Source organism: Neodiprion lecontei, chromosome 4, assembly GCF_021901455.1.
Source record: "Neodiprion lecontei isolate iyNeoLeco1 chromosome 4, iyNeoLeco1.1, whole genome shotgun sequence".
Taxonomy (NCBI): Eukaryota; Metazoa; Arthropoda; class Insecta; order Hymenoptera; family Diprionidae; genus Neodiprion; species Neodiprion lecontei.
The window spans coordinates 39,018,173-39,043,258 of NC_060263.1; the positions used below are offsets into that span (position 1 = coordinate 39,018,173).

General features: G+C 45.5%; 2 protein-coding genes across 3 annotated transcripts in view; both read right to left on the minus strand.

Moving 5' to 3' along the window:
* Positions 1-721: 721 nt before the first annotated feature.
* Positions 722-7,558, minus strand: LOC107221547 (mucin-19). Its single transcript, XM_015660569.2, has 5 exons — positions 6,683-7,558; positions 6,001-6,587; positions 5,373-5,927; positions 2,221-4,878; positions 722-2,118 (listed from the first exon to the last, which is right to left on the minus strand). The coding sequence occupies exons 1-5, from the start codon at positions 7,474-7,476 to the stop codon at positions 1,916-1,918; spliced, it is 4,797 nt and encodes a 1,598-aa protein (XP_015516055.2). The 5' UTR covers positions 7,477-7,558; the 3' UTR covers positions 722-1,915.
* A 418-nt stretch (positions 7,559-7,976) lies between these two features.
* The window catches only part of LOC107221539, a 56,300-nt gene continuing 39,190 nt past the window's right edge, over positions 7,977-25,086 (minus strand). Inside the window, exons 4-8 of one of the 2 annotated variants that reach the window (XM_015660557.2) lie at positions 23,838-24,261; positions 23,563-23,669; positions 14,344-21,552; positions 13,563-14,083; positions 7,977-12,546 (exon numbers count right to left, since the gene is read on the minus strand). In XM_015660557.2, coding sequence (XP_015516043.2) covers positions 9,759-12,546; positions 13,563-14,083; positions 14,344-21,552; positions 23,563-23,669; positions 23,838-24,261 — 11,049 coding nt within the window. In that variant the 3' untranslated portion in view covers positions 7,977-9,758. Of the gene's footprint in view, positions 12,547-13,562; positions 14,084-14,343; positions 21,553-23,562; positions 23,694-23,837; positions 24,262-25,086 lie in introns of both variants that reach the window. The other variant, XM_046736398.1, reaches the window with a different exon arrangement.

The window sequence follows — 25,086 nt, forward strand, 5'->3', positions numbered from 1 at the left end:
CTTTCGCTTGCAGTCGTATAACGACGATTCAGTTTTTCTGGCCTCGCGCTTACATCACAAACTTACGGCGAGAAATTTCTAACAGACATTTTTGCGGCCAAGTGTAAACTGTTTAGTTTACACTCATAATCAGCTACGAGGGTATTGGATAGAAATTTCGAGATACAAATGTAAACCCTAAGCTCGTACATGAAGATTACCGAACTACGGGTGAGGATTAGAAGACGTTGAGAAATGATTCGATATATTTGAATGCAAACAAATTTTCGCAAGCATTTGCCAAACTTTTTCCAAACAGATTTACGATATTCAATGTATGTATGTATCTATCGACGTCGATACTTGGTACAAATAGAATTACAATATCGGATTAGAAGCGTCAATAATATGAGAATATTGATTTATTACTTTTTTCGTCCTAATAGTCATCGATAATAGTATCATACATGTGTATACGTAACGATATATCGTTGATATACTACTATTAATTAACACCGGTTACAAAATGTTAAAATTACTATACTTACTTAAATTTAAAGTGTACGTACAAACAGATGTATGTGTTTCATTTTAATTACTATTACAGTATTTATTATTACCGTTACCGTTAAGTTAGTATGGTATAATGATATTTAATAGTAGTGCATAGGCAATCGAATCCCGTACGTGCGTAATTTTGCGTACACAATTATACCGACTAAAATATGAATCATACAATGTATCTAGACACGGCGCGTCGGGGATAAGATCTATTATACATATGTATACAGTTTTTTTTTTTTTTTTTTTTTTTTAAATATAAGACTGGCTTTTTTCCGCTTAGAGATACTTACTTACTATACACGAACAAATTAATACGATACTAAGCTCAATAGTCAAAGTAGAAAACAAATAACAATTCCAAACATGATTTTACCTGAATAGATCCAAACGCTTGTTATTTCAACATGTATCGTTTAGCACGGAATTTTAGTTCGGGAGTTAAAAAATGGCAGACACTTGATCAAACAACGATTATTTAATGCCCTTGAAAGTAATCCGGCAAGCACGGTATATTGAATATAAAACCAATCAGTGATATTTAATAAAGTTATACTGATATATAATTTACGAGACTTGGCCTTATTATTATTATTATTATTTTGTATCCGTTCCTGCGATTTTCTTTCAATATTGCAAAAGAATATAAATACATTTTGTACAAACTAATCGAAAGGTATTCTTATTAACAATAGGGGCACCAAGTGCAACAAGTACGGAACAAAAAATGTTAAAAACTTATCATTGGTTGAGCGGATAAATTGATCAAATGGAGGACTCATGAGTATTTGACACCAGCTGTTAAACCTTAACAGAGTCATCAATAGATGCTGAAAAATGTCATGATTTTAAAGTTAGTCAGGACTCTGGTTTTGTCATCAGTAGAATTTTAACCCGCTCAATACTTGATCTGTAAACGGTGAAAAGAGGTGAAATACATTTTGTCAGTGTTCTGAAATAATTGGTTTGTCAACCGTGTCAGGCAACGATTTTAGTAATGGTAGTTGTAATAATTATATATTACAAATTACGAACATGCGTGGTAACGATACTCATAAAAAACCACGAGGAAAAGTTAAGGTGAGTAAAATCTGAAACCAATTTGGTGCGCCCTGTAAATTTATTATTATTCGTTCTCGTTACCGTTACAGTACCATCCTCCCGCATTTAAAAGCGTCAAGGGAATAAAGATCTTATGCGTAATATGTGAATTGAACCGTTGGACTTTCTCCGGATTTTATAAAATTTAGAAATCATCCTATCATTATTCTGCTCGATTAGCATCAAATAACCAAAATTTAATTTCTTATACTTTGTAGCTAATTCTTACTCAATTATACATTTCGATAATGGTAAATTAAAATTACATTCTCCACTATCTCCTACTCCGCGTCCTGTTCGATCGAGATCTCGGAGCTGTAGAACCAGCCCCAATACTAAACATTCCACTAGCAGGAACAGCTGGCGCTGCTGCTCCGAACATGTTTGATCCTTGTGTTGGTGCACCGAAAGAAGATGAAGCATTGGCGCCAAAATTCAAGTTGGGAGTAGTAGTTGGCGCATTAAAATTGAAGCCATCTGCAAAAAATAAAAAGTTCGTCAAGATTCATGAAAATCTCAGTGCTGAGAACTTCTTGAATTTTACATTCACGAAATAAGAATGGCGAAAAACCAACACACCTGTTTTAGCTGGTGCACCACCGAACTGGAAGGGTGCCGCACCCATCGTGTTATTCGCAGTGGCGTTGCCACTGAACGAAAAGCTGGAATTTTGTTGCGTTTGCTGTTGGTTGGCGTTGAAGCCGAATGCTCCGCTAGCATTGTTATTGGTTGAGCCGAAACTCGGCGTAATTGAATTTTGAGTTCCAAAAGCTGGTGGGGGATTTTGGCTTTGTCCAAACGGAGTCGAGACATTGGTGCCAAAAGTAGAGCCGGAACTCACAGTGCCAGCACCGAAATTTGGCGTAGTTGTATTTTGAGTTCCAAACGTAGTTGCCGACGATCCAAACCCAGTAGAAGGCGCTGCACTCGCGCCAAAGCTTGTATTGGTCGACGCGAATGCAGGAGGAGGAGCTTGGGAAGATTGCTTTACTGCTGGAGTTTGCGTTCCAAAAGTTGGCGCCATCGAAGTCTGAGCACCAAACCCAGAATTGTTTCCAGATGCCGTAGTGGCAACACCGCCAAAGGAGGTGTTCAGTGCTCCAAAGCTAGGAGTTCCGCCACTACCAAAAGCCTGTGATGTACTGCTGGCAAAACTCGGTGGTGACTTTCCTTGGCCAAAAAGAGTTATTTGATCTGTGGTTACTCCGAACGCTGAAGTTGCCGTCGATGTAACAGTGGAACCAGTAGCAGCTGCAGTGCTGGGCGTAGGGTTCAGGCCTGTACCTGTAAACTGAACAGCTTTCCCTCCGTAATTGAAGCCAGTATCGGCTGTGTGGGAACCAAAAGCTGGCGGCGTTGTTGTCTTTGGTACGCTAAAGGCTGAGGGGGCAGCAGCAGAATTAGATCCAGTACCAAAGGTTGACTGATTTGCACTAGTGTTAAACATTCCCGATGTTGTCGTGGCTGGTGAACCGAACAATGGTGTAGTTGTACTTGATGTGACACTAAATGCAGTCATTGCCGCGCCAGAGGTTCCGCCGAGTGCCGGTGCTGCAGTGCTTGAAGATTCTCCAAAGGCCGAAGGCGCGGTAGTCGCAGGAGTACCAAATCTTGGTGCACATCTACTATTGAGAATTTTGTAGGCAGGTACTTGATTGGTATTGCCGGAAGTCACCGCCCCGCTAGAAGTGGTAGTTGGTACAGCGTTTGCGCCGAACGAGAAGCCAGGTTTAGTGCCAGGTGCTGAGGTCGAGCCAAAGGAGAATGTTGGATCTTTACCTGACGCAGGGGCAATGGAAGGGGTAGTAGATTTAACGTTTGTACTGAATGCAGACGCAGTGGTAGTTTGGCCCGCTGTACTTCCAAATGCAAATGATGTACTTGTGGTGGATGTATTAATGCCATAAGCGGGCGGAGGAGCAGATGAAGCTAGGGTTTCGAATGTCGGCGCGTTTTGAGTTACAGTCGTCACAGCACTTCCAAATCCTGGCGTACTGCTGCTAAACGTCGGGGCATTTTGCGAAGTAGTGCTTGCCACGCTGAGCCCAGGAGCTTGAATAGTTTGGAAATTAACCGAGCTTCCAAAGGCTGGTGGATTTTGCGTCGTTGCCACCGTACTTCCGAAGGTCACGTTACTTTGATTGGTAATGGTTCCAAAAGTAGGAGCTTGGCTCATGGCGGTGTTAACATTGCCTGCAAATAAGAAGCTTCCGCTGCTCGTTGATTGTGGCATGGCACTATTACCGCCAAATGAAAAGACTGCTGGTTTTGTCTCAGGCACTGCGATACTACCTGCGTTTGACGTAACTTTAGTCGCAGACTGTTGCGTTTGGGATACACTACCAGGCATGAAAGACGACGTTGTTGTCGGTGTAGTAATACTGACGTTTACTTGATTTTGCGTACTAGCTGGGAACTGATTATTTTCACCGAATGCTGATGAGGAAGTCATTTTAGCGGCACCAAACGAGAAATTGGGCATCGGGGCTGGAGTGTGAGTGCTGGTCTTGACAGGCTCAACTACTTTGATCGGTTCTTGAATAAATTTCCCCGTACTTGGTGACAAAGTTGTCATTACTGGTTCGGATACCGATACTGTGTTGGTATTTTGAGTTACATTGGTATAATTTGATGAACTAAATGCACCAATGCTGCTCGGAGGTAAGAATTTTGTTGCTAAACTTGTACTACTTGTCAAGTTTGAGCCACTCTGAATTCCTGACGACACAGTTGAACTTTGCGTAGAAGATGTTGCAACGGCAAATGAAGGAGGAGCAATGGTTGAAATGGTTGCAGAAGATGCAGGAGTGCTCATATTGTTTGTGTTTTGACTATTTGAAGAAGATACTTTAGCGGGATCAGTTGCAGTAGTATTTGTTGTAGTTGTAGCAACAGTTCCAAAGTTCAACTTTGGAACTTCTGACTGATTTTGTGCCTCGGTTGTACTTGCTTGGAATCCAGTTGAAGAGATCGATGATGTCAAGCTGCTGTTCGAGATCAATGGTTGCTGTGAACTAGGCAAGTCGAAGGTGACGTGTTTAGTCTTAATTGTGCTGCCGAGTTTCGAATTAGTAATTGTTGGTACTACGGAAGATGTTGCAATCGGAGATGTATTGATGTCTGTAGTCGAAGTCGTCAATCTCAGAGTAGCTGAGCTCGATGGTACATCTGAGGTGGTAGAAGGCTCGTTGTTTGAGTCAGCTTGTATAATAACGTCTGGATTTATCTTCTTGGCAGCTGCAAAATATCAAGAGACGAGATTTTAGGTTTTTTTCTGTGCTATGTTACGAAATGTTTCACTTCAAAAAAATCAAAATAATGTTACACAATAGTTCAGCATTCGGTATAATATACAAATTTATATCAATGGTGTGAATATAACTATCCCATTACGTCGAGTTATTTTCTACTAACTGATTTGAACAATTAACTAATTGCGAGAATTCAAAGCTGTGATGTTTCCAGGTAGGGGCTAGTAAAGCAATGCACAACCAACTAAACAAATCAAGTAGATATAGTTTTATTACTGATTCTCGCATACAGTGTGGTACGGCCAGCACAGCACCTGCCCGCTTGCTCTCGACCGACTACGCAAACAGCTCACTGCCGATACTCCCACTCACACACGCATACTCCTCGTATCCTGATACACACCTAAACTCCTACTCGTGCACTCATCGTATCCGATATCACAAAGGCAATCTGTCATGAAATTTGAGATATATACTCACATTTTCCGGATATAGCATCAAACATGCTCTGCAGTCTGGCTCTCATACTTGTTTGCCTCATATTCACAATGTCTTCTTTCTTAATTTCGTCAACATCATCACTAGTGAATTTTGCTCTGATATTTCCTTGTTCTTCAATTAATGTTCTCAACCTTTCATTAGCTTGTGGTTCTGCTTTCATAAATAATTTCTCAGTGAAGCTGATTGATTTGTTCACTGCAGGAGAAAGATTCTTCGTAGGTTCAATTTCTGTTTTTTCCTCTATCTTTTTGCCTACTCTGTCCGATTGATCCTGGTTTTGATCTCCGACCGTGTCTGTGGTAGAGACGCTTTTTAAAATACTTTTTACTTGCATTGAGGACCGTTCAGGTGATTTCTTGTACAACTCAACTTCCATATTCAGAGAAGATTTCAGATTCAGATCGTCTCTTTGAAGTTTTATTTTCTCTATTTCAGGCTCAACTACAGTTACCAATAATTTCGGGGTCCCCTGCACCATGTCCGAAGGTTTGAAATGTTTCTCTATGCTGGGTGTGCCACATCGGGATAAATCGACTAAAAAAAAGCAAAGAATTTGATTCCCTCTGCACAGAAAAGACAGTATATAAATCGATTTTGTGGTACTTACGACTACTCGCTTTTCGCTTAATTCCTGAGGAATATTGATTGCTCGAGCTCAATGAATTCAAAACATCGAAGCAAGAAGGGGTCTTAGTTTTCTTGACTGGCCTAAGCTGATTGTTCCTGAGCAAATCCTCTTCTTCCTCACTGTTCGGCGAATCTTCCCTGGTTCTTTTCTGCGTCATTTCTACCAGATCATCCAAGTTGTCTTCGTATATATCCTCGGTTCTCTGTTTTTTTGCTAAATCCAAGCTCACATCATCTCTCGACGCGTGCCTCTTAAGTGATATTTCTCTAAGCACTTGCACAACGCTCTGGGGTGCTCTATTCTCAGCTTTGCATATGTCTGAGATAATTCTTTGTCTTTCAGGTGGCGAGTACCTGCTCGTTTCTGGCGGAGCTATCCGCACAGTCACGGGAGTTCTGACCTTGACATTTTTCATGTTTATTAACGGTAATGGACTGACGCTGAGATTGACTTTGGGAAATTGGCCAGTCGCGTACTGCGACTGATGCGTCAGCTTGTTGTTGGCTTCCGTGGCATATTTCGCCAAGCGTGTGCTCAGTCCTGGAGATGTTACATCCGAATATGTTCTGAAGGAAGGAGAAAATATGTAGTATGCAGATGATGTAATGTTGGAAGTCAACTGCGGTAACTTGGGCAATTAGTAACGACATAAATTTCTTACTTGGGATCGATGTTGTATCTCGTAGATGCAAGTAGGGGTCCAGCGACGGTTTGTACAGTCTTAATTCCTGCTGCTTTAGATCGCATTTTTGGGCTAATGCTGGTTCCCCACGGAGAGCCCTCAGGGCTAAAGACAGTCTCATTTTGTATCATCGATGAGTGATTCGGTCCGAATGTTGGTTGTATTTCTCGGCGAAGAGGTCGAGTTGGTGTGAAAAGTTCTATGCCTCCGTTGGATGGTACCTGAGGGTCTTTGCACCAGGGGTCAAGTGGTGTCGAGGTGAGCTTTGTCAACGAGTAGTTATCGCTCAGTTGACGAGTGGCAGGATGATCGATGTAGGGGGTATTTTCTTGGTAGCTATTTTTGGGTATAGGGCTGAGCGGATTGGTGGTGAGATCGAACCTTGAAGAGCTTCTGGACGCTTGGCGATTGTCGTTGCTCAATTGATATGAGGAATTTTTTCTAAATCTGCTCATTTTCGCCGCGACGTAAGTCCGGCAGTGGTTACTTAAAATAGTGTATAACTTACGGAGGGTGGACGATAGGTAGAACGATGCAGCATTCAAATTGGCGGATATTTCCCTGCCGCCCTCGCTCACGTATTCGAGGAAAAATAACGCTTGCGGCGATAGAATGCTGTCGTTGGTTAGCAGGGAGTAACATACGTGTATCACAGCGATTATCGACACAGTTAGCGCGAGAATCGGACCCCAGGCATTGTATAAAACAGCGCATCCGCTCAGCACACTTATCAACACAAAAATACCACGGTTCCGGTCTCCTAAATCCCACATATTACTTTAAAAAGATAACCTCTCCATATTTGAAAAGAGCCCAGAGCACGCAGAGTCATCGGAACCTTGCTGCACTCTTTCTCTCGATCTCAGGCTTGCCAGCCGTCGCCTGTTACAAATCCTAAATTATCAGCATTATGATGATTCATATTAGAACCCGCGCTTTTCAAACATAACTCTATACGTGTCCGTGTCGTTGAATGAAGAATATGTTATATTCTTCAGTCAACGAATATGTGGATATATATTTACGGCCACAGTTTTGCGAGTAAAAAAATCGCGATCAAAGTTAATCATCGGCCAAGTTATAATATTTTTGTTATTAATCTTTCGTTTAAATTCTTCTTTCCTTTCCTCAAGTGCGTTGACTGAACATCTTCAGTCAACGACAAGCGTCATTAAAGTTTGGGAGATAATTCGAAACTTGTTTTTTTATCGATAATTTTAGTTTATTTTTGCAATTCTTATTATATTACAAAACATACTTTTTTTTTCAAGACACATTGAAAATATGCTCTATTTACATCGGATGTACCTAGTTTTTTTTTCTTTCTTTTAGTTCTTTTCTTTTTTTTGTCAATGTTTTTGTGCTATTATTTTATTTTTACAGGAATTAACTATCATTATAGGCTTCCGTATAATTATAATATGGTTATGGCAGTACATTTACAATAAAGTCTATCATATATCTTCATGTTATACATACATATACTTATTGTGATTTTATACTAATTGTAAATACGAAAATCTGAATAGTTACTATACCCACGATCACCGCCATCATTATCCACAATCCCATTGAGGATGTGCTCGAAGTAAACGAAATAATAAACAATTATATTTAAGAAAAAATAATTTAACCCGGCACGTGTGGCCCACGTGGTGAGATCTATTAATTTGAACACAAACAGAAAGTAAAGCCTTAAATATTCTCGTGCATCAATAATAATTGGTTTAAATGTAAGCATTTATTTGGAATATTCAGACACATACCCGTACTCTCTGAATGAAATTTACCTAACTTTTCTTTCTCTTCATTATTCATTTTCATGTAATATTTTCTGTTCATACATACATTTATAATACATGTATGTATATGTCTTAAATCTATATAATTTTTTTTTAACGTATTCTTCATTATTCTCGTTTTCATGTAATATTTTCTATTCATACATACATTTATAATATATGTATGTATATGTCTTAAATCTATATAATTTTTTTTTAACGTTTTCTTCATCATTCTCGTTTTCATTTGTATAATCCGTTTTTATTTTCTCTCCTTTTTTTCAAATGTTACTCAAGTTGCGATATGTAGCAATCACGAAAAGCTGGCCAAAACGCTATAGTTGATTGGACCCCTGTTGCGCGCTGTCCGTCAAAAATAATCCATTTATCATACATTTATAATACTTCTAACTAGTAACCACACCTGTTATTTATCATGATTAAACCAATTTCTGCAGTATTGTCTATAAGTGCCTTCACGTGTCTGCTAAGTCCAACTAATGTTTCGTACATTCAGTCTAATTGTAAGCGATATATTCATAGCATTTATATATGTATACATGTATACAACACAATTCTTTCTCTCTGATGCTCTGTTATGAAACGTGTTTGGCTCAAATTTAATCACTATATATTCGTAATTTAGATCAATGAAGATCCAGTGTAAAATATATCTCAGCTGAATGAATATATGTATATTATATAAGTATGTATGTATGTATGCATGTATGTATGTATATATGAATGTATGTATGTATATATGAATGTACGTGTTGCATATTGTACAGGGAGTTTTTTTAGATTTTTTATTTTACCGTCACGCCATATATTACAAGTTATCTTATTCACTTTTTGATATTTTATATTTATTTTCACTATCCTCAAACTGGAAACAAATGTCTTATTCGGGTTTATTCGTTTCTTACAAGTCTATCCACGTTTTATCCGCAGTTACGTTTTCATTGGCCAATGTAACCAGCTTTTATTATAAATTACCTAAGATACGTTCTAGCGGTATGAGCATTGGCAATGATTGAAAGTAACGAAACGCTGCTAATGAAATTGTACAGAGAAAAAAAAAAAAAAAAAAAAAAAGGAGAAAAACTCGAACTCACATCAAAATAAAAAGCTAATTATGCGTTACCGTAGGTCGGTCCTCTACATTCGAGCGGAAACCAACAAGAAATAAAAAATAATGATAATAATAACAATAATAATAGTGTTAATGAAACTACAGTTTCGCTTGGTAATGAAATTCAGTCGTCGTAATTGTATCAGGACGTGCTATTCCTGTGCTTTTTATTCTTTGCCTTGTTGGGCTCAAACTCGTCCTCACTGCGTCTCCGTTTCTCCTTGAGCTGCTTCTCCATGGCGAGCATCGTTATCATTCTCTTATGAGAATCGCCGACAATCCAGCCGTGCTGCTCCTGACGGTCATCTTCCTCCTCAGCGTTGGCCAGAGGCTCTTCGACGATTTCCTCTTCCTCGTCGCTCGAGCTCGACCAGTAATAAAGCTGATTGGCTGCAGCACGTTTCCTGCGGCCGATGGCGACGCCAACACCTTCCTCAACCTTGTTCCAGGATTTGGTCGTACGCAGCTCTTCGTCGGTCGAGTCCCGTTTCATTCCCGATGACCTCCGATCCTTGCTGTCCTTTGTTTCCTTGCCGTTGAATTCAGCCGCCGACTTGCCACCGGTTGAATGTTTTTTGCTCCTGCTAGACGAGCTCGACGTCTTTTTCGGTGATTTTTGATCAGGTTTCGACTGCTTCTTTGTTTTGGATGGCGGCTCGTTGATGCACGTTTTCTCTCTGGTGGTGTCCGCAGTTTTTTCCATCGAATCACCCAAGACACTGCCAGCTCTTTGGGGCTTTTGCTTCTTCTGCTTTTTCGGGCTCATTTTACTCTCAGCTCCTTCTTTGATTTCGTCCTGATCAAACTCGCCGCCCTCGAATGACTTTACGGAATCCATTACCGGGGTCGTTCTCCCATCTTTCTTCTTTCCAAGCTCTCGCAGGATCTCTTCCTGTATCGCCTTCTGCTCCTTGGCTATTATCTGCTCGTGTTTCTTCTCGATGTATCTTTCCTTCCGCTTTTCCCTCGACTCGCGTTTCTGCCGTCGCGGTTTCTCCGACGTATCCGAAGACCTGTCCTTGTCGTGATACTTCCTCAAACCGCTACCACCCTCGTCGGACGAAGAGCTGCTGATCTCCGCTAGCAATCCTTGCTTGCCGATGGCGCATTTCCTCTGCCTCCTAGTCGGCTGTAGCTCCAACAAAATCCGCTCTTGCTCCTCTTGGAGTTTCTTGAGGTGTTGCTGTTTCCGCTTCTTCGACTCCTGCACCTTTCTGCTTAGGAACACGTGAAGCGGTAGATTGTCCGAGGCTTTCTCTGGCTTCTCATTGCCGGGCAGTTTCTCTGGTAGCTGAACCGTCTCGTCCTCATCGATTTTCTCATTCGTCGGACTCCCGGCGTAATTTTCAACGAGCTCTTCACCTTTTGCAACACTAATGTTATCCCCCTCGGTTTCTCTGTCTGTTAAAAATTTCTTTCCTTTATCCTTAGACCGACTCGTTGACTCTTCGAGCGTTCCCGGTTGGTCAAGAAGATCGAGAGCCTCCTCAAGAGGGATCAGTTCATCCTCCTTGAGGAACTTCGACTTCGGCAGGACCTCGGAATTATCCTCGACCACTTTGTCCACCTCCTCGAACACGGGGCACTCAGCATCTCCCTCGTCGGAGCTGTCTTCTCTGTAAAGGTCATCCATTTCAAACGAAGGTTCGTAATTATTTCTGGCATTGCTCTCCTCGTCGCTTTCTCGTCTCTCGTCGATAACGAGTGGATGATCGGACATTTCAGACTCGGATTTCTTTGTCTCGGAATAATTTCTGGTCTTGTGTTCTTCCGTTTGCTGACAAAGACGATCATTGGGTGATTTGTCGCGCGTCGGTTTTTCTGCAGCGTCGATTTCGTCGGGTAACACATCCGTTGATCCACAGTCATAATCAAGCTCTACCTCCTCCTCGCTCTCTGACGAGGTCGACGACAACTCGGCGAACAGATTTTGCTTACCTTTCGAGCAGGTTCTCTGGCTCTTCGATATCCCAACACCGACGTCCTCGGTCTTCGCAGCTGTTATGAATTCGTCCGAACTATCATTTTCGTACCATGCCGAGGGCCGCGATTTCTTCCGCGATGTTTTACCCCGTTTTTTGGACTTCGACCTCTTCCTAAACTCACTGTTACGCTTCGAGCCCTGCTTACCGCGCTGCACGAAATCGTCCATTGGGCCCGCGGCTTGATCTTCCAGTTTCACGTCACTCGGCTCCTTGGCTTTTTTCGTCCCGGGATCGATCTCGGCGTCTTTTGGGGCGCCTCGGTCGTTCTGGAAGGCTTTGAGAGCGCCTTTGGTCTTCGGCGCGGACTTCTCTACTTCCTTGAACTTCCGGTCGATCATCGACTCGAGTCTGCGGCCCAGGATGTCCGCCTCCTTACCGTTGTCGAGGGTCTGGACGATGGCCTTCGAGGCCAAGCTGGCGACGTCAACCTCCAGAGGCGTGACTTTGCTCCGGAACGAGACGACGCTGGGCATCGCGACTTCCGCCTGGCTCTCCTCGTCGTCGAAATCGTAGACGTCCTTGACCTTGTCACTACGGATAACCAGCGGCTCCTTTTTTTCCGACGAAATATCCCTGCGCTTTTTCTTCTCGGCCATTCCACTGTAGGGACTTTTCCGTACCAACGGAAATTCCTGCGAACGCTGTTGCCTCCTCGCTTTCTTCGCTGTCGTTGTGTTCTTGTTACGGTGCCGATGGACGTTCAGTTCCTTGAGCGCTGCAACCGCCACCACAACGGCTCTTGTTCTGTCGCTTTGGTTGCGATCGTTCAGCTCTTTTTTACGCTCGAATAACTCTTTTATTGGGTTCCGTATCCTACGGATGGGGATATCCTTCCGATCCGTCGGCATGCTGTCCAGTACTTTTGGCTCCAGTTCACCAATCTTTGTTGCCGACGGTGCCCGGGCGCAGGCCAGCTCTGCCAATACCGTCATCGGCGTCGAACCACTGCAAATAAAAAAACAAGTTATTTAAAGTAACATAACTTTGAAAAATAATGGCAGGACTTGATCAAGACTAGCAAGTTTGTTTTTTTCATATCTCTTAAACTATTTTCCTCGATCAATAGAGAAGAATTGAATTCGCAAGACTCTAAATGATCTGATTACTCTTCAGAACCATTCCTCTAAGGAATTATTTTATTGTTAAATGGACTAGTTTTGAGGTCAGTTTTCCTGTCACCATATTAAGTTTATGAAATTCAAAAGTAACGTGAATTTATAATAAAAAAACCATGCAACTAGGTACTTATATTTGGACATTCGTGAGAGTCAATGAGGTGTAAAAAATCGCATAAGGTCAAAAAGTAAAAATAATAAAATGGCATGGTCGGTATGTTGTTCCATCAAAAGCTATTGTGGCAAGTTTCTAATCGTAAACAGCGTGATCGTTCCAAATATGATGACGTTTGGGACAACAGGAAAGGATCATTAAAGACCATATGTAATACTACACTGTGAGGATAGTGTGCCTGGGGAGTATTTGTGGTTTTAGGATGACAAAGGACAACGAAGGACGACACGGGTCGAAGTGTAACGCGAAAAGTCCGAAGCTTGGATCAATACCCACCTACGTACGAGTCGTTGAATAGAGGACCGCACACGCGATGAATTAGGCACAGTAATAGCGCGCTTAAACCCAAAACCATCATGCCAGCTTAACTAATTCAAATGATTTATAGCCGGGTGTGTACGTACATACAAGAGGTATAAAATAAAATGAGTGGTTTGCATAATTTCAGCGAGTGTCCCAGTCGCGAAACGATTTTCGTTTTCAATTTAGCTTTTCCTACGCTTCGGTCAAGGGATCGAGTTCAGGTTCATATTAATCACTAAATTGAGGAACTTAAACGAAGCTGGGCGATATTCGAAAGTTCGGGAGTTCATTGGTCAAATCCAAATGCTGAAATCAGTATTCGGATAAGAAATTTGAAAAAATTATTATAATTAGGAAATACGCCTTACTTGTGATCGTGTTTGGTGGTGTCGTGAAGCAGATTGGAAAGCGCGAGTTTGTCAAGAAGTCCACCCAGGGTGGATGTCATCTTTTGCTTGAAGCCTGCGGATTCAAGGGAAGCATTTTTCGAGGTATGATGATGATGATGATCGTCTAGGCCCTTGGCGACACAGGAAGCGATTCTCGGTTCATCCGCGTGAACGGTTGAAGCTGGATGAGCAACTCCATGGGGCGAATTCAAGTCCCCATGAGAAGGATGACGGGTTGTCGGGTTGTTAGCCTCGCGTGGAAACGAGCTGGCGATCAGATTCTCGCTTTCCCGCATTCGCTGTTGTATCTTGTCCCGCAATTTGTTGTTATGCTCGAAGGCGACGTCGAGACTGTCCTCGTAGCCAAGGTTGTCGGGCAGGATGCAGGACGCTTCGAGATCCGGGCTTACGGAGCGACTAGAATTCTCACTTCGCCGATGGTGCGTCGCATGTTTCGAGTAGTCCTTTTCATTGTTCGCGTATCTCTCCTCACCGAGTAGCTGAAAAACGAGGTGCACAATTAGGCGTCGGTGATGGTAGAGTGCTTTGAGAAAAATGATGTATACCGTACATTACAAGTGTAAAAAGTTCATGCTGATCTTTTGCAAAAGTTTCGTTAGTCGCGCGAATCTGAGTAGCTAAACCCGCAGGCTAAGTTACTCGGAAACTGGTTCACTATGGAAAAAGGAAAAAGCCCTGTTGGAATTACCCAGAACTATCGACAATCGAGTGTTAAACGAATTTTTAAATTCCAACTCACCTGATTCACGGACTCAAGCAGACTGCCAAGGCTGTTCTGACTCTCTGCATCTCTGAACCTGTCGCAGATGCTCCTAAACCCGGATCCATCGACGGTGTCTTTTTTTCTGTAAGCATCGGAGTGATCAAGCTGTATTTTCTTGGCGCCCCGGAGTTCGTTCTCGGAGGTTTTAAGCCTTGAGCAGCACTCGACGAACAACTTCTCGTCGCAATTGAGGACCTTCACTTGGCGGGGCTTCTGCAGAGAGGCGGCAGCATGGATGAGTGCGGGTCGAGGAACGTCGATGGCGTTGTCCTCGAGGGCGTCGGTCGGAGCGATGGTAACGACCTGGTGTTCCTCGGCGAGTTTCACAACCGGCGTATCGACGAGCGGTAATTTTTTCTGAGCCTTATCATCGGCGACAAAATCTCCATTCGCGTCGGAGGCAACGCTGTCCATCGACGTGTCGGGGGTGTTTCTAATATAGAGCGGCGAGAGTCTGCATCGCGGCCCGTCGTCCTCCGACTCCGATGAATCGGAAGACTGTGAATTGCGGTCCGGAGTCGGCGAACGGTTCCTGACGCTGCTCGGGGCCACGCTACTCTGCGCCGGTGACGAGGGTGGCGACGGCGATGGAAGTAGCGACGCCCATTCCGGAAGCGATGCCCGGTTCATCGAATTCTCCGCCTCGGAAACAACGTTGCGCTCGTCACCGGTTCCTAGGGGTTGTTTGGTGTCCGAAATCTCGGATTTGGTGCCAAAGATGGGCCACTCGTCAGCACCTGGTTTGGCGGCGCGCTCCTCCTTGGTCGTTTCCACCAGCTCCTCGTGCCCGTTTTCGGAGAGGCCATTCTGATTGCCGACGGAGACTGCTTCCTCCTCGAAAGCCTTGGATATCCGCTCTTCAGCCCGTTTCTTGCTCCGACGACTGACCCGTGATTCACCGTTCGCGCGTTTCTCGTCCTCCCTAGTTTTCGCCCTAGAGCGATTCCGCCGCTTTTTCGAGTCCTCCGACGACAGCGACGCTCCGCGTCTCCTGACGTCGTCGTCCGAACGAGAATCCCAGTCGTCCAAGACTTCCTTCACCTTGTCTTGGACCTTTTCCGACTTCTCACCGCCGAAGACCCGCCCGAACACGCTCTTAACGATCTTGTTCTTGTTCCTCGAATCCGACGACATGTTCTCAGCCTCGCTCGATTCGCTGCCGGAACTCGGGGTCACGTTTCGTCTCCGCTTTGGTCTCACCGACCTCGATTTTCGAGGTTGAACCTTCCTCACCGACGGCTTTTCATTTTCGAATTTATCGTTCGACGGGCTCACTTCCCGCTGGCTCTCCCCCGGCTTCGAATCGCTCACTTCCTGGTTCTTTAACAGTTTTCTGACATCCACCGAAACCTCGGTGTTGATTGCGCTCTCGTCGCTCTCGAATTCCGCCGCAGCTTTCCGGCTCTTTGATCCGTTCGGCTTCTCGGTGGCGTTAACGAGTCCGAGATGTGGGTCGGTGGACTTTTTCGTCTTTGAAGACACGGAGAGTTCTTCCACTTTCTGGTTGAAAACTTCGGAGAGTTGGGAATTCCTGCTCTTAGATAAAATCTCGGCCAGCGGTCGATCCGATGATGAATCGTCGTCAATGTTGAGGTTGGAGGAAGCGAGAACGTCTCGTTGAATCTTGACAGGAATACTGACGAGCGGATGTTTTACAGCGGGTAAATCCGTGCCGTCGGTCTTCTGCAAACTGCCCGGCGATGCTTCCTTCGTTTTCTCGGCTAAATCGGACTCCTCGGGGTCGGAACCCGGCCTCCGGAACTCCAGGGACAAGTTTTCCGTCCTAGAGACACTTTTACACGGAGTGTCTGTTCCGAAAATCGGGCTTTCCGGCGGCGAGGGCTCGAGATCAGTTTCCTTGTTGAGCTTCGGTTGTGGGCTTGGCGAGTCAAGGTCGAGATGTTCCTCGGCGAGGTTCCTGCGCTTTTTCGCTTTGTGCGCGTCGAGGGCCGGTAGCTCATCTTTCTTCAGGTTTTTGCTCTTCACGGTAACGCTGACCGCCGTATCAGGTTCCGGGCTGATGTGATCAGTCAGGACAAAATCGTCGTGAGTCATGTTTTCAGTTATCTTGCATATCTCCTCGTCGAGCAGTTCCTCCTCTAGGGCTTCCTCTTCGGATATCTGCGGCGTGAGCGGGTTTCTCGGTGCCCGATGAAGCGCCGTGTCGTCGGGATTCGAACCCAATGGATCGACAACCGGCGTTTCGTCAACGTCGTCGAGACTATCCTCCGAGCCCCAGTAATCCCGGGTTCGATCCTCATCCTCGGGATCCTCCTTCTCCGCCGCTTCTTCGCCTTGGGCAATTTCGATCTCAGAATTTTTTTCCGACTTCGCGATCTGGACGAGATGCGACTGAGACAAGTTGTGCTTCTTCAGCGAACTCTTACGCGTGAAACTCGTCGCGCACACTTCACAAAAGAACCGAGCCGCCTCCTTGGTAAGCTTTTTCTTCTTCTCGACTATCAATATTTCCCCATTCTTTGTGTGACCCACAGCAAAGTTGGCCGTTCCTCGTTTCTTCGGGATCTGCTGTAGCTGGTCGTCTTCCGCTGATATTTCTGTCGTCACGTCCGTTTCCGAAACCGGTATCGACTCGTTGAGCTTCCCGTCGCTTTCCTCGGGATCATCGATCGGCACTTCCTCCTCGTTTTTGTCGGACAGATCGAGGTGCTCCTTAATCAAGGATGGTTCGAGACTCTCGGAGTTCGCCGTTTCATCTGGAGTCTCAGTTTCGATTGGTGTGTTCGACTTCGGAGTCCGGTTGATTATCGCCGTCTCTAAATCCTGGCCAACTTCTACCGCTTTCGAATTCAACGATTCAGCCGACGATTTCCTCTTCGTCGAAATCGTCTCGCCGTTCGCAGAACCGATCAAAGCCTCGGTGTCAGCCACGTTCAGTGACCTTTTCGAAGACCGTCGCGTTCGCGAATGATGCGCTTCGCCCACTTCCGGTACTTTGAACGGTTCTGTGTTCACTTCCTCCCCGTCGTCGAAGAGTTCCAGATGATCCTCGGCGAGGGATTTCCGCTTCGGATTCCTCTGTCGGAGCGTCCGAAGGCGGTGAAAGATTTGCGGGGACTCGGGCTTCGCCTTGGTGAGAGAATCGGCCGGGGTTTCGGCCTCGGAAAGAGCCGTTGAGTCCTCGTCGTCTAAGTCAAGATGTTCGTTGACGAGCGAGGGTATTTTCTCGGGGGTGGAACGAGACGTCTTCATCTTCTTGGACTCTTCCAGCGTTTCTTCGATCTTCGACTCGTCATCTCTGCTCGATTTCTCTTCAGATTTGCTCCTGCACTTCCTCTTTTTCGTTGCTATCTTTTTCTCGCAAGCTTCGATGACGCTGAATTCGAGCTTCGCATCCGGCTGGGATTCCTCAGCCTCTCCAGTTATTCGTTTAATGTTTTTAGCCTTGCTTCCAGAGTTCTCGTCGCGTTTATCATTCTCCGAACTTACGAAGTCATTTTCTGCACAAGTGTCCGGTTTTTCATTAGCGAGGGATGATTTCCTTTTCGAAGATCGTCTCTCCGGTTCCTGCGATGATTCACTACCATCGTCGGTCTTTTGACGACTCGTTTCTATCAATCTCCTCTTCGCGGCACGGTTGTTCAGCGCAGAATTTGATCTCGGCACCTGGTTAGCCTCGAGCTCAATCACAGCCGCATCTTCCTCCTGAAGGTTTTTTCTTTTGTTTATATTTTTCGTAAACGTTTCATCATCGTCGTAGGTTTTTTCCAAATCGTCAATCAGCAGCGGCAAGTGCTCTTCAATTAGCGACGTCTTCACGCAGGATCTTCGCTTCGGTCTTTTCGAGTCGCTGTCTTCGGTTGCTGATATCTCGAGGCCAATCTCGAGGTCCTCGGTCCGCCCTTTCGTCCGCGGCTCACTTTCACTCACCGTTTTTCGTTTCCCCGGCCTGGCTACAGTCTCGTTTTCCTTCTCTCCGTTGGTCTTCGGCTTCTGTATAAGCTTCATTATATCGGCAAGACAGAGTTCGTCCGTTGGCAAATCGTCGACTTCGTTGATCGCCTCGGCGTCGACGGACTTCCGTTTGTTTTTCTTTGGCGTGCTCGTTTCGATAGCTCGTTTCTTCGACACCGTGACGTCATCGTTCTTCTTCACGTTATCCTTGGCTTTGGGTTCATTCGATGTATGGATAACTAGATTATCAGAGGCACTTGTCGTGATCAATCGATCCTCGTCTAAAGTTGGCCCCACGTCGTCAACGGGCACGAAATCGGCGATACAAACCTTGACGGCTTCGCTCTGGTCTCTCAAAGTCGGTACCGCGTCTTCGTCTTCCTTTTCAACCCGAGAACTTTCCCCCTGACTTTTTTCAGCGAGACTCAAACCAGCGGCTTTGTCGCTCCGAGCCTGCGTATCGTTGACGCTGGTAGTAAGATTTTCCGTGCTCTCCGTAAGATTGGGCGCAACTTCATCGAGTATATTCGTCAGCTCGTCGACGGCGTTGTCGAGGAGAGATCCGACGTCACCCTCGACGAGCAAAACATCCTTCTGCTTTGCTATTTTCGAGACGATTTTTTCCAAGAACGAACCCTTACCCTTCGGTTTTCTCCGCGACAAATCCATTATTATATCGTTCGAGGGTTCGAACGGCACTTGAAGCTCAACTTGATTCGTCATTTTTTCCCCGGGCACTGGTTCAAACTTTTTCAGAGGTTCCACCGTCGCTTGAGTTCCGCAAGAGCCGGAAGGCACAGCTTCTTGGACGACTTGATTTTTCTCAGGGTCGTTAGAGTCTTCAGGTTTATCAGACTTGCTTTCCACCTTTTCTGCGCAGCCAGTCATCGCATCAATACCACGGCGAGTTTCCAGCTCCAAAAGCGCCTCATCGCTAACCGGACCCTTCTCCTCGTCGGAGGCTTTGTCCTCGACAACGGCGTCTTTCTCGGGTTTCACCTGGCTTCCGGAAGTGGCTGGCTCGGCGTTCACCGAGGCGGTTTGCACTGTCAGAACGACGCTCTGCTGCGCTTCGACGGGAATGTTTACACCCTCGGTCAGGATCCCGATGACGCTGCCGAGGCGCTTCGTGAGGCGGTCGCGACCGGTCCGCCCGGTCTTCGTCTTCTTCGGACGAACAGCCCGCGGTTTTGGAACCATAATCGGAGTTTCCGACGAGTTCTCTTTGCCGCTGTCGACGTTCGAGTTGCTCGATTCCCGCTGGAGCCGCTCAAGGCTCAAGTTGATCGGGGACTCTATCACGGCCTCTTCGTCCTCGTCGGTGTGCTTCTCTATGACTTCCGGGGCTTTGATACGGCCTCGACGCTTTCCGAGACCTCTACCGCGTTTCGGCAGTCCCGAGTGTTCCTCCTCTTCAGGGTCCAGTTTCCCCTGAAGATGCGGACCTTCCGCGTCACTTGCGGAAATCGGCTGATCATGGTCGGCGAGTTTTTTAACAGCGTGATTCTCACCGGTCGCTTTTTGGGCGCTTTTTCTCCCCGATTTTCCCTGCGGCTTGGCAGACACTCCGTCATCTCTGATTTCTGTCACTTTATCCCGGCTCTTTGATGATCTCGGTTGATTTTGAGCCGCGTAGATTTCCTCGCCATGATCTTTGGCTGATGACGTTCGCCCACATTGTCTTGGATTCGGTTTGCATCCGTTGAGACTTGTGATCATCACTAGACCCTGTTTCTGACCGGCGTCTTCTGCTTTCTCCCGGTTCTTCAGCGTCGTGGATGGTTCGTCCCGCGATCCTTCGATCTCGTCTCTGCGGTCCTTGATAGACGATGTTCGCTCCGAGCGCCTTGGACTCTCTTTATATTCCGTTGGGTTCTTGTTCGTGTTGTTTTTATCTCTTCCTTCCTCGACAGCCTCCACCGCTTTCTGATCCTGCGCAGTTTCAGCATCATTCCCGCGTCGTTCCCTGGTAGACGAGGTGCGCCCTGATCGCCTTGGGTTCTGCTTGATTTCCTTCGATTCGACGAGCGTCTGTGCCGGCTTCTTTTGCGCACCCCTGTAACCGTCCTGAACACTCACGCTCCTCTTGGGCAAGTTCTTTTTCTCTTTAACCCGCGTCAGTGAGGAAGAAGACGCGGAGAACGAAGACAAGGCCACTTGCGTCTTTCGCTTGCTGCGCGGGCCTCGAACACCCTTCTTTTCGCTCTCCGCCTTCCGTTGCGAGGCATTTTCTCGCTCATACTTATTCTTCAGTTCGGCGACATCGATCACGCTCTTCTCGAGCACGTCGTCAAGGTCAAGGTGATCTTCGATCGTCGGATCCTTTTTGTCGGAGGCCCGCGAGGTCCGACGAACGGTGCCAATGGCGGCGGGCGAAAGGACTGGAAGCTCGTTTCCGCGGCCTGGTATTTCAGGCTCTTCTTCGGGCCCTGACAGTTCGGAGTCTCTGACCGGCACGGCCGGTTCGAGGGTCGGCATCCTGTCGCCATCGGAGGGCACGCGTCCAGTTATCTTTGCGGTCTTCTTTTTACCAACCTCCTTAGTCGCCTTGATCCTGGATTTGGGAATTACGAATCGCGGAATGCTCGCGTGGCGCCGAGGGTATCGTTCCTGGGTCGGGAGTTCGTCGGAACTGTGATTCGGACTCCTCGCGAATTTTCCGTCGTTGGTTCTGAGCTGCTGTTTCGCCTTCAACGAGGCATGCATCGAGGCGACTGGGTCGATCACCTTTTTCTTCCGCCCTATAACACCAGCCTCTTCAGCCTCTCCGGAATTCTTGGGAGGCTTAGCGCCGACCGCTTGCTGCTGCGGCGCTTGGTTCTTCGGGTTAGGAGGTTTGCCGCTCTTCAAGGCCGGTTTTTCCGGAACCACGTTCACTTTCGAACGACTGGAAACCCTAATGGCTCCGAAGGGCCGTCCTCTCGTTCTGGGATGCTCCATGTTTGCGATGGTGCTGACCTTCGTCTTGACGTTCTTCTTCTTGCTCAGAACCGCCATGACGTTTCTTGCCTGGATTTTCGCCATCCTCGTTCCCGACTCATCGCCTCGTTTGACCGACTCGACTGTTGATTTCGTCTCGGACGTTGATTGCGCCAATCTGCATGTTACCACGCTCTCGATAGCCGCTGCTATGTTGTCGATTCTAGTCCTGTTGCGCTGGAAGGATTTAGCGTTCTTCAGCAGCTTGTTCTTCAGCACCGTCTTGTTCCTCGACTGAACCGCCGACGATGTTACGTCCGTCGATATTCGGGGTCGTGACCGCGTTTGTACCTGGGGCCAAAAATTTTCATCAATCACTTTGCGTCGAGTTCATTTCTTTTCAACGAGCGAGTGAACAGTAGGGATAAACAGGAAGACATATAGTTTTTGAAGAAGATGACGATGGTGATGGTATTATAATTGCTGGTATTCGGCGGCCGTTTCAACTCGCGAGAAATTTATTCATGAATCATGAATACAAATATGTGTGACCTTGAACACATTCGACGCCGCCTTGTTACAAGGATAACCGGCGGCAGAGAGACGGCGGCAGACGAGACTGAGTCTCTCTAATCAACCGTTAAGGTGCGTGAACAAAGCGAAATGAGCGAGATGAAATTCGATAGAAGAACGCACTGTACGTATGAACCAGCCAATTGGTAATTATTATGCATTGATAAGGAAAATTTCCCATATCACGTTCGAGCACCTTCCAAGCATAATTATTTCTTAAAGTACCAATGGTCAGTTAGATTTGAAAGTAAAAAGTGGAGAAAAACCTGAGCAAAGGGCACATTCCACGAAAACTGATGCGAACAACGAGTGGGTGACTTTACCGCTCTGAACACCTTGTATAGCGATACATAGACGTTGCAACTTACACTAGGTGCCTGGATTCACGTTTTGTGGCGATGAGTGGGGAATCCGTAGGCCGTGTCGGTTTACCGGTGCACACGCACACTGGTAGCATCGAAACTCCGTTCGCGACGTGAGCTAGCGGAGCCTAAGTGCAGTGTGCGTGTCCGGTATCACCAATCAATACGCTTCACTTACATCGGCAAGTTGTGTGTATGAGTAGTAGGAAGGAGAAACCGAAGAGGCTAGGCGACGGATATTGAGAGCGATAGAGCGAGGAGGAAATAGAGAAAGATGGAGCCAACTCGTCCTTATCAGCACCTCCGAGATTGCCTTTTTTCATCCATCCAATATGCCGGCTTTCCAAAAATTTATAGCGTGATATTCACTGCGCTGTTCAAGGCTCCCAAACGCTAAACGATGATGATCTTACACACTGAGCAAGATGACTAATTTTTATACAAACACGAACGGTATGACTTGGCTTACGTTTCGGACAGAGATCGCTAAATGATGCCTTGATCCGTTTTCAGGGGTGAAGCATCTAATAATAACTGAATCTTCAGTTAGACATAACGTACTTGCTATTGATCACTTGACACAGTGATTTGAACGACGGAATTACTATTTTTGTTTTGTTTTTTCAGGCGCAAAATGAATAAGAAGAAAGCGTTTTAACGTAATCATTCATCAGGGTTTAATTCATCCGTTCAAATTCATTGAGTACATTGTTGTCAAAACTTTATGCGTTATTTGTCTTGCCGAGTGATTTAGAACATGTCTGCAGTCATCACGTTATTGCTATTACTAGTAAATAAGAGATAAACAGAACTACTGTGTGTTAAGTTGTTAATAAATGTGAAAACTGTGTATTATTCGAAAAATCGATTAGTACGTTACAGGTGAACATGCGTATTTCGAGAGAGGTAAAATTTGGGAAACTTCATAGGTATCAAATACTCGAAAAACATATTTCTGAGTCTGCATTTGAACAAATACTTGTAGAACATATTCTGACGTTGATAATTATAATCAATCGTTTCAATTCGTTCTACTTCGATCGTGGCCGTGAAGTTTTTCAAACAACGTAACAATTTAATCCCAAAGATGAAAAGTGTATTCTTAAGCGGTGAGTATTTTAACATGTATAATAAAGGTTACATAATTTTCATTCTATTTGTTACTGCAATAGCAGCAAAAAATATTGCAACGACCCGAGGTTACAGTTTACAACACATCTCGGTCATTTCTTGTTCGTAACTTCCTTGGTCTAAGAATAGTGCGCGTTTGATTTCCGTCTTGCAGTTTTCTGGCACAGTAGAAAATGTCAAGGCTTGAAGAAGAAAGAGCGAGAGAGATAGAGAGAAAGAGCGAGACAGAGAAACGAAGAGGGGGAAAAAAACGGTGAAAGTTTAACGAGGTCCAAAATGGCGCGTTGATACTTACGGTTTGCGCTGCTTCCCGACGCGATCTAGCCAGGTTTTCTTCTCTGAGAACTTTTCTAGATGCTCTCTTGGGAGGAAGGTTGGCCAACATTTTCTGAATACTTTCTCCTGCGGACATGCATGACAAAACAACTGCCTAAGTTTATCATCAGTTTAACGAAAGTTACGGGGGTCCTAATTACCGCCCGTGCACTTATCGGCCCCCTACTCACATCCATTCGAAATCGAGTTTACCGTTTAAAATGGATGAGGACAATAATCGATATGATATCTTACGATCACTGGGACGGACACGGGGTCCGTTCGCCTGTCGATCCTTGGGGGTGTTCGCCCTCGGGGTCTGGGAATTCTGGATGTTCCTCTTCATGCCGCGCTGCCTTCGCCGCCGGCTTCGACTACCGAACGGTCGCCATTTGCACTTCTTTTTACCGTTACCAAAAAGCCCGAGAAGCCAGGTCTGGTCGCCGGCGCACTCCAGCATGTGCCTGTGCAATTCCGCAAGGGTATTACAGTTCTTCGAACACTTTGTGCATATCTTTTCCGGCGATATCGCCGCCCGTGCTGTCGCCGTCGGTGAACCTTTACCCGGCAAGAAAAGGTGCTTGTAAAGGTCGCGTTGATCGCCTGCGAACTCAAAGTGCGAACACCACACGTTCGGATGGGTGCACGATTTGTGTTCCTCCATTTCCTTCAGTGTCACCTGCGCAAAAAGTTTCATTCCCAATGGTCAATGTGTGGAGTTGGAATAGTTTGCTAACCATAATTAGGTGTATTTTAGTAAATATTTCATGATAAAACGGGTGAAGGAACGTGGAAACACATGTTTTGATGATGAAGGACCAATGCAGAGGAGGCCGGAAAATTGATCAGGGTGTTAAAACTTCTAAAGGCATTTTCTTACTTCGGGAAAGAATTTCTATGATATACCGTGGTGGGAAAATCGTGCGACGAAATATGAGACGCGATATCTTTTATGAAAGGTGAAAGAAAGCCGGTAATTGGTGCTCAAGGTTGACTTGTAGAAAAGATAGAAGCGTTGAATGGAGCAGAAGTGAAAATGAGAGGAGGCGAATCTCACCTCTTGCTTTTCTTAAATATGGGCAATTAAGACTCAAAAAAACAGGGAAACAAGACCGAGGTGTTTTTACCTGCCTGCCATTTCAAAGTCTTCGCTCTCAATGAAAAGATTGTTTAAAACTTTCAAATTGGGTAATTTTGAACTGTTAACATTGATACTCGACCTTCCAAGTCGGATAAATACCGGAAAGAAGGATTTTCCTATAGCCTGAATTCGACCCTTATCCCAATTAGTCACTCAAAGAAAATGCTTCCTCGGATTTTCTCCTCTGTTTCACGAAAATACTGGGGCACATTGGTTCATTTCATTTGTTTAAAGTTCATTACTAAAACAGTGACACGAATACATAGGTATGTAATTTGGTAAATAAAATCATTGGACAACTTTTAACGTCGTTACATATCGATCATAATATCAGAGACGATTTGAACTGGTGAATAATTATCT

Bases quoted from the DNA above. Each gene is read 5' to 3' on its own strand.
- LOC107221547 (XM_015660569.2), bottom strand. From the start codon at position 7,476: ATGTGGGATTTAGGAGACCGGAACCGTGGTATTTTTGTGTTGATAAGT. The intron at 6,588-6,682 runs GTAAGAAATTTA...TCCTTCCTTCAG, and splicing joins AGATACAACATCGATCCCAA to AACATATTCGGATGTAACAT. The intron at 5,928-6,000 runs GTAAGTACCACA...GCTTTTTTTTAG, and splicing joins TAAGCGAAAAGCGAGTAGTC to TCGATTTATCCCGATGTGGC.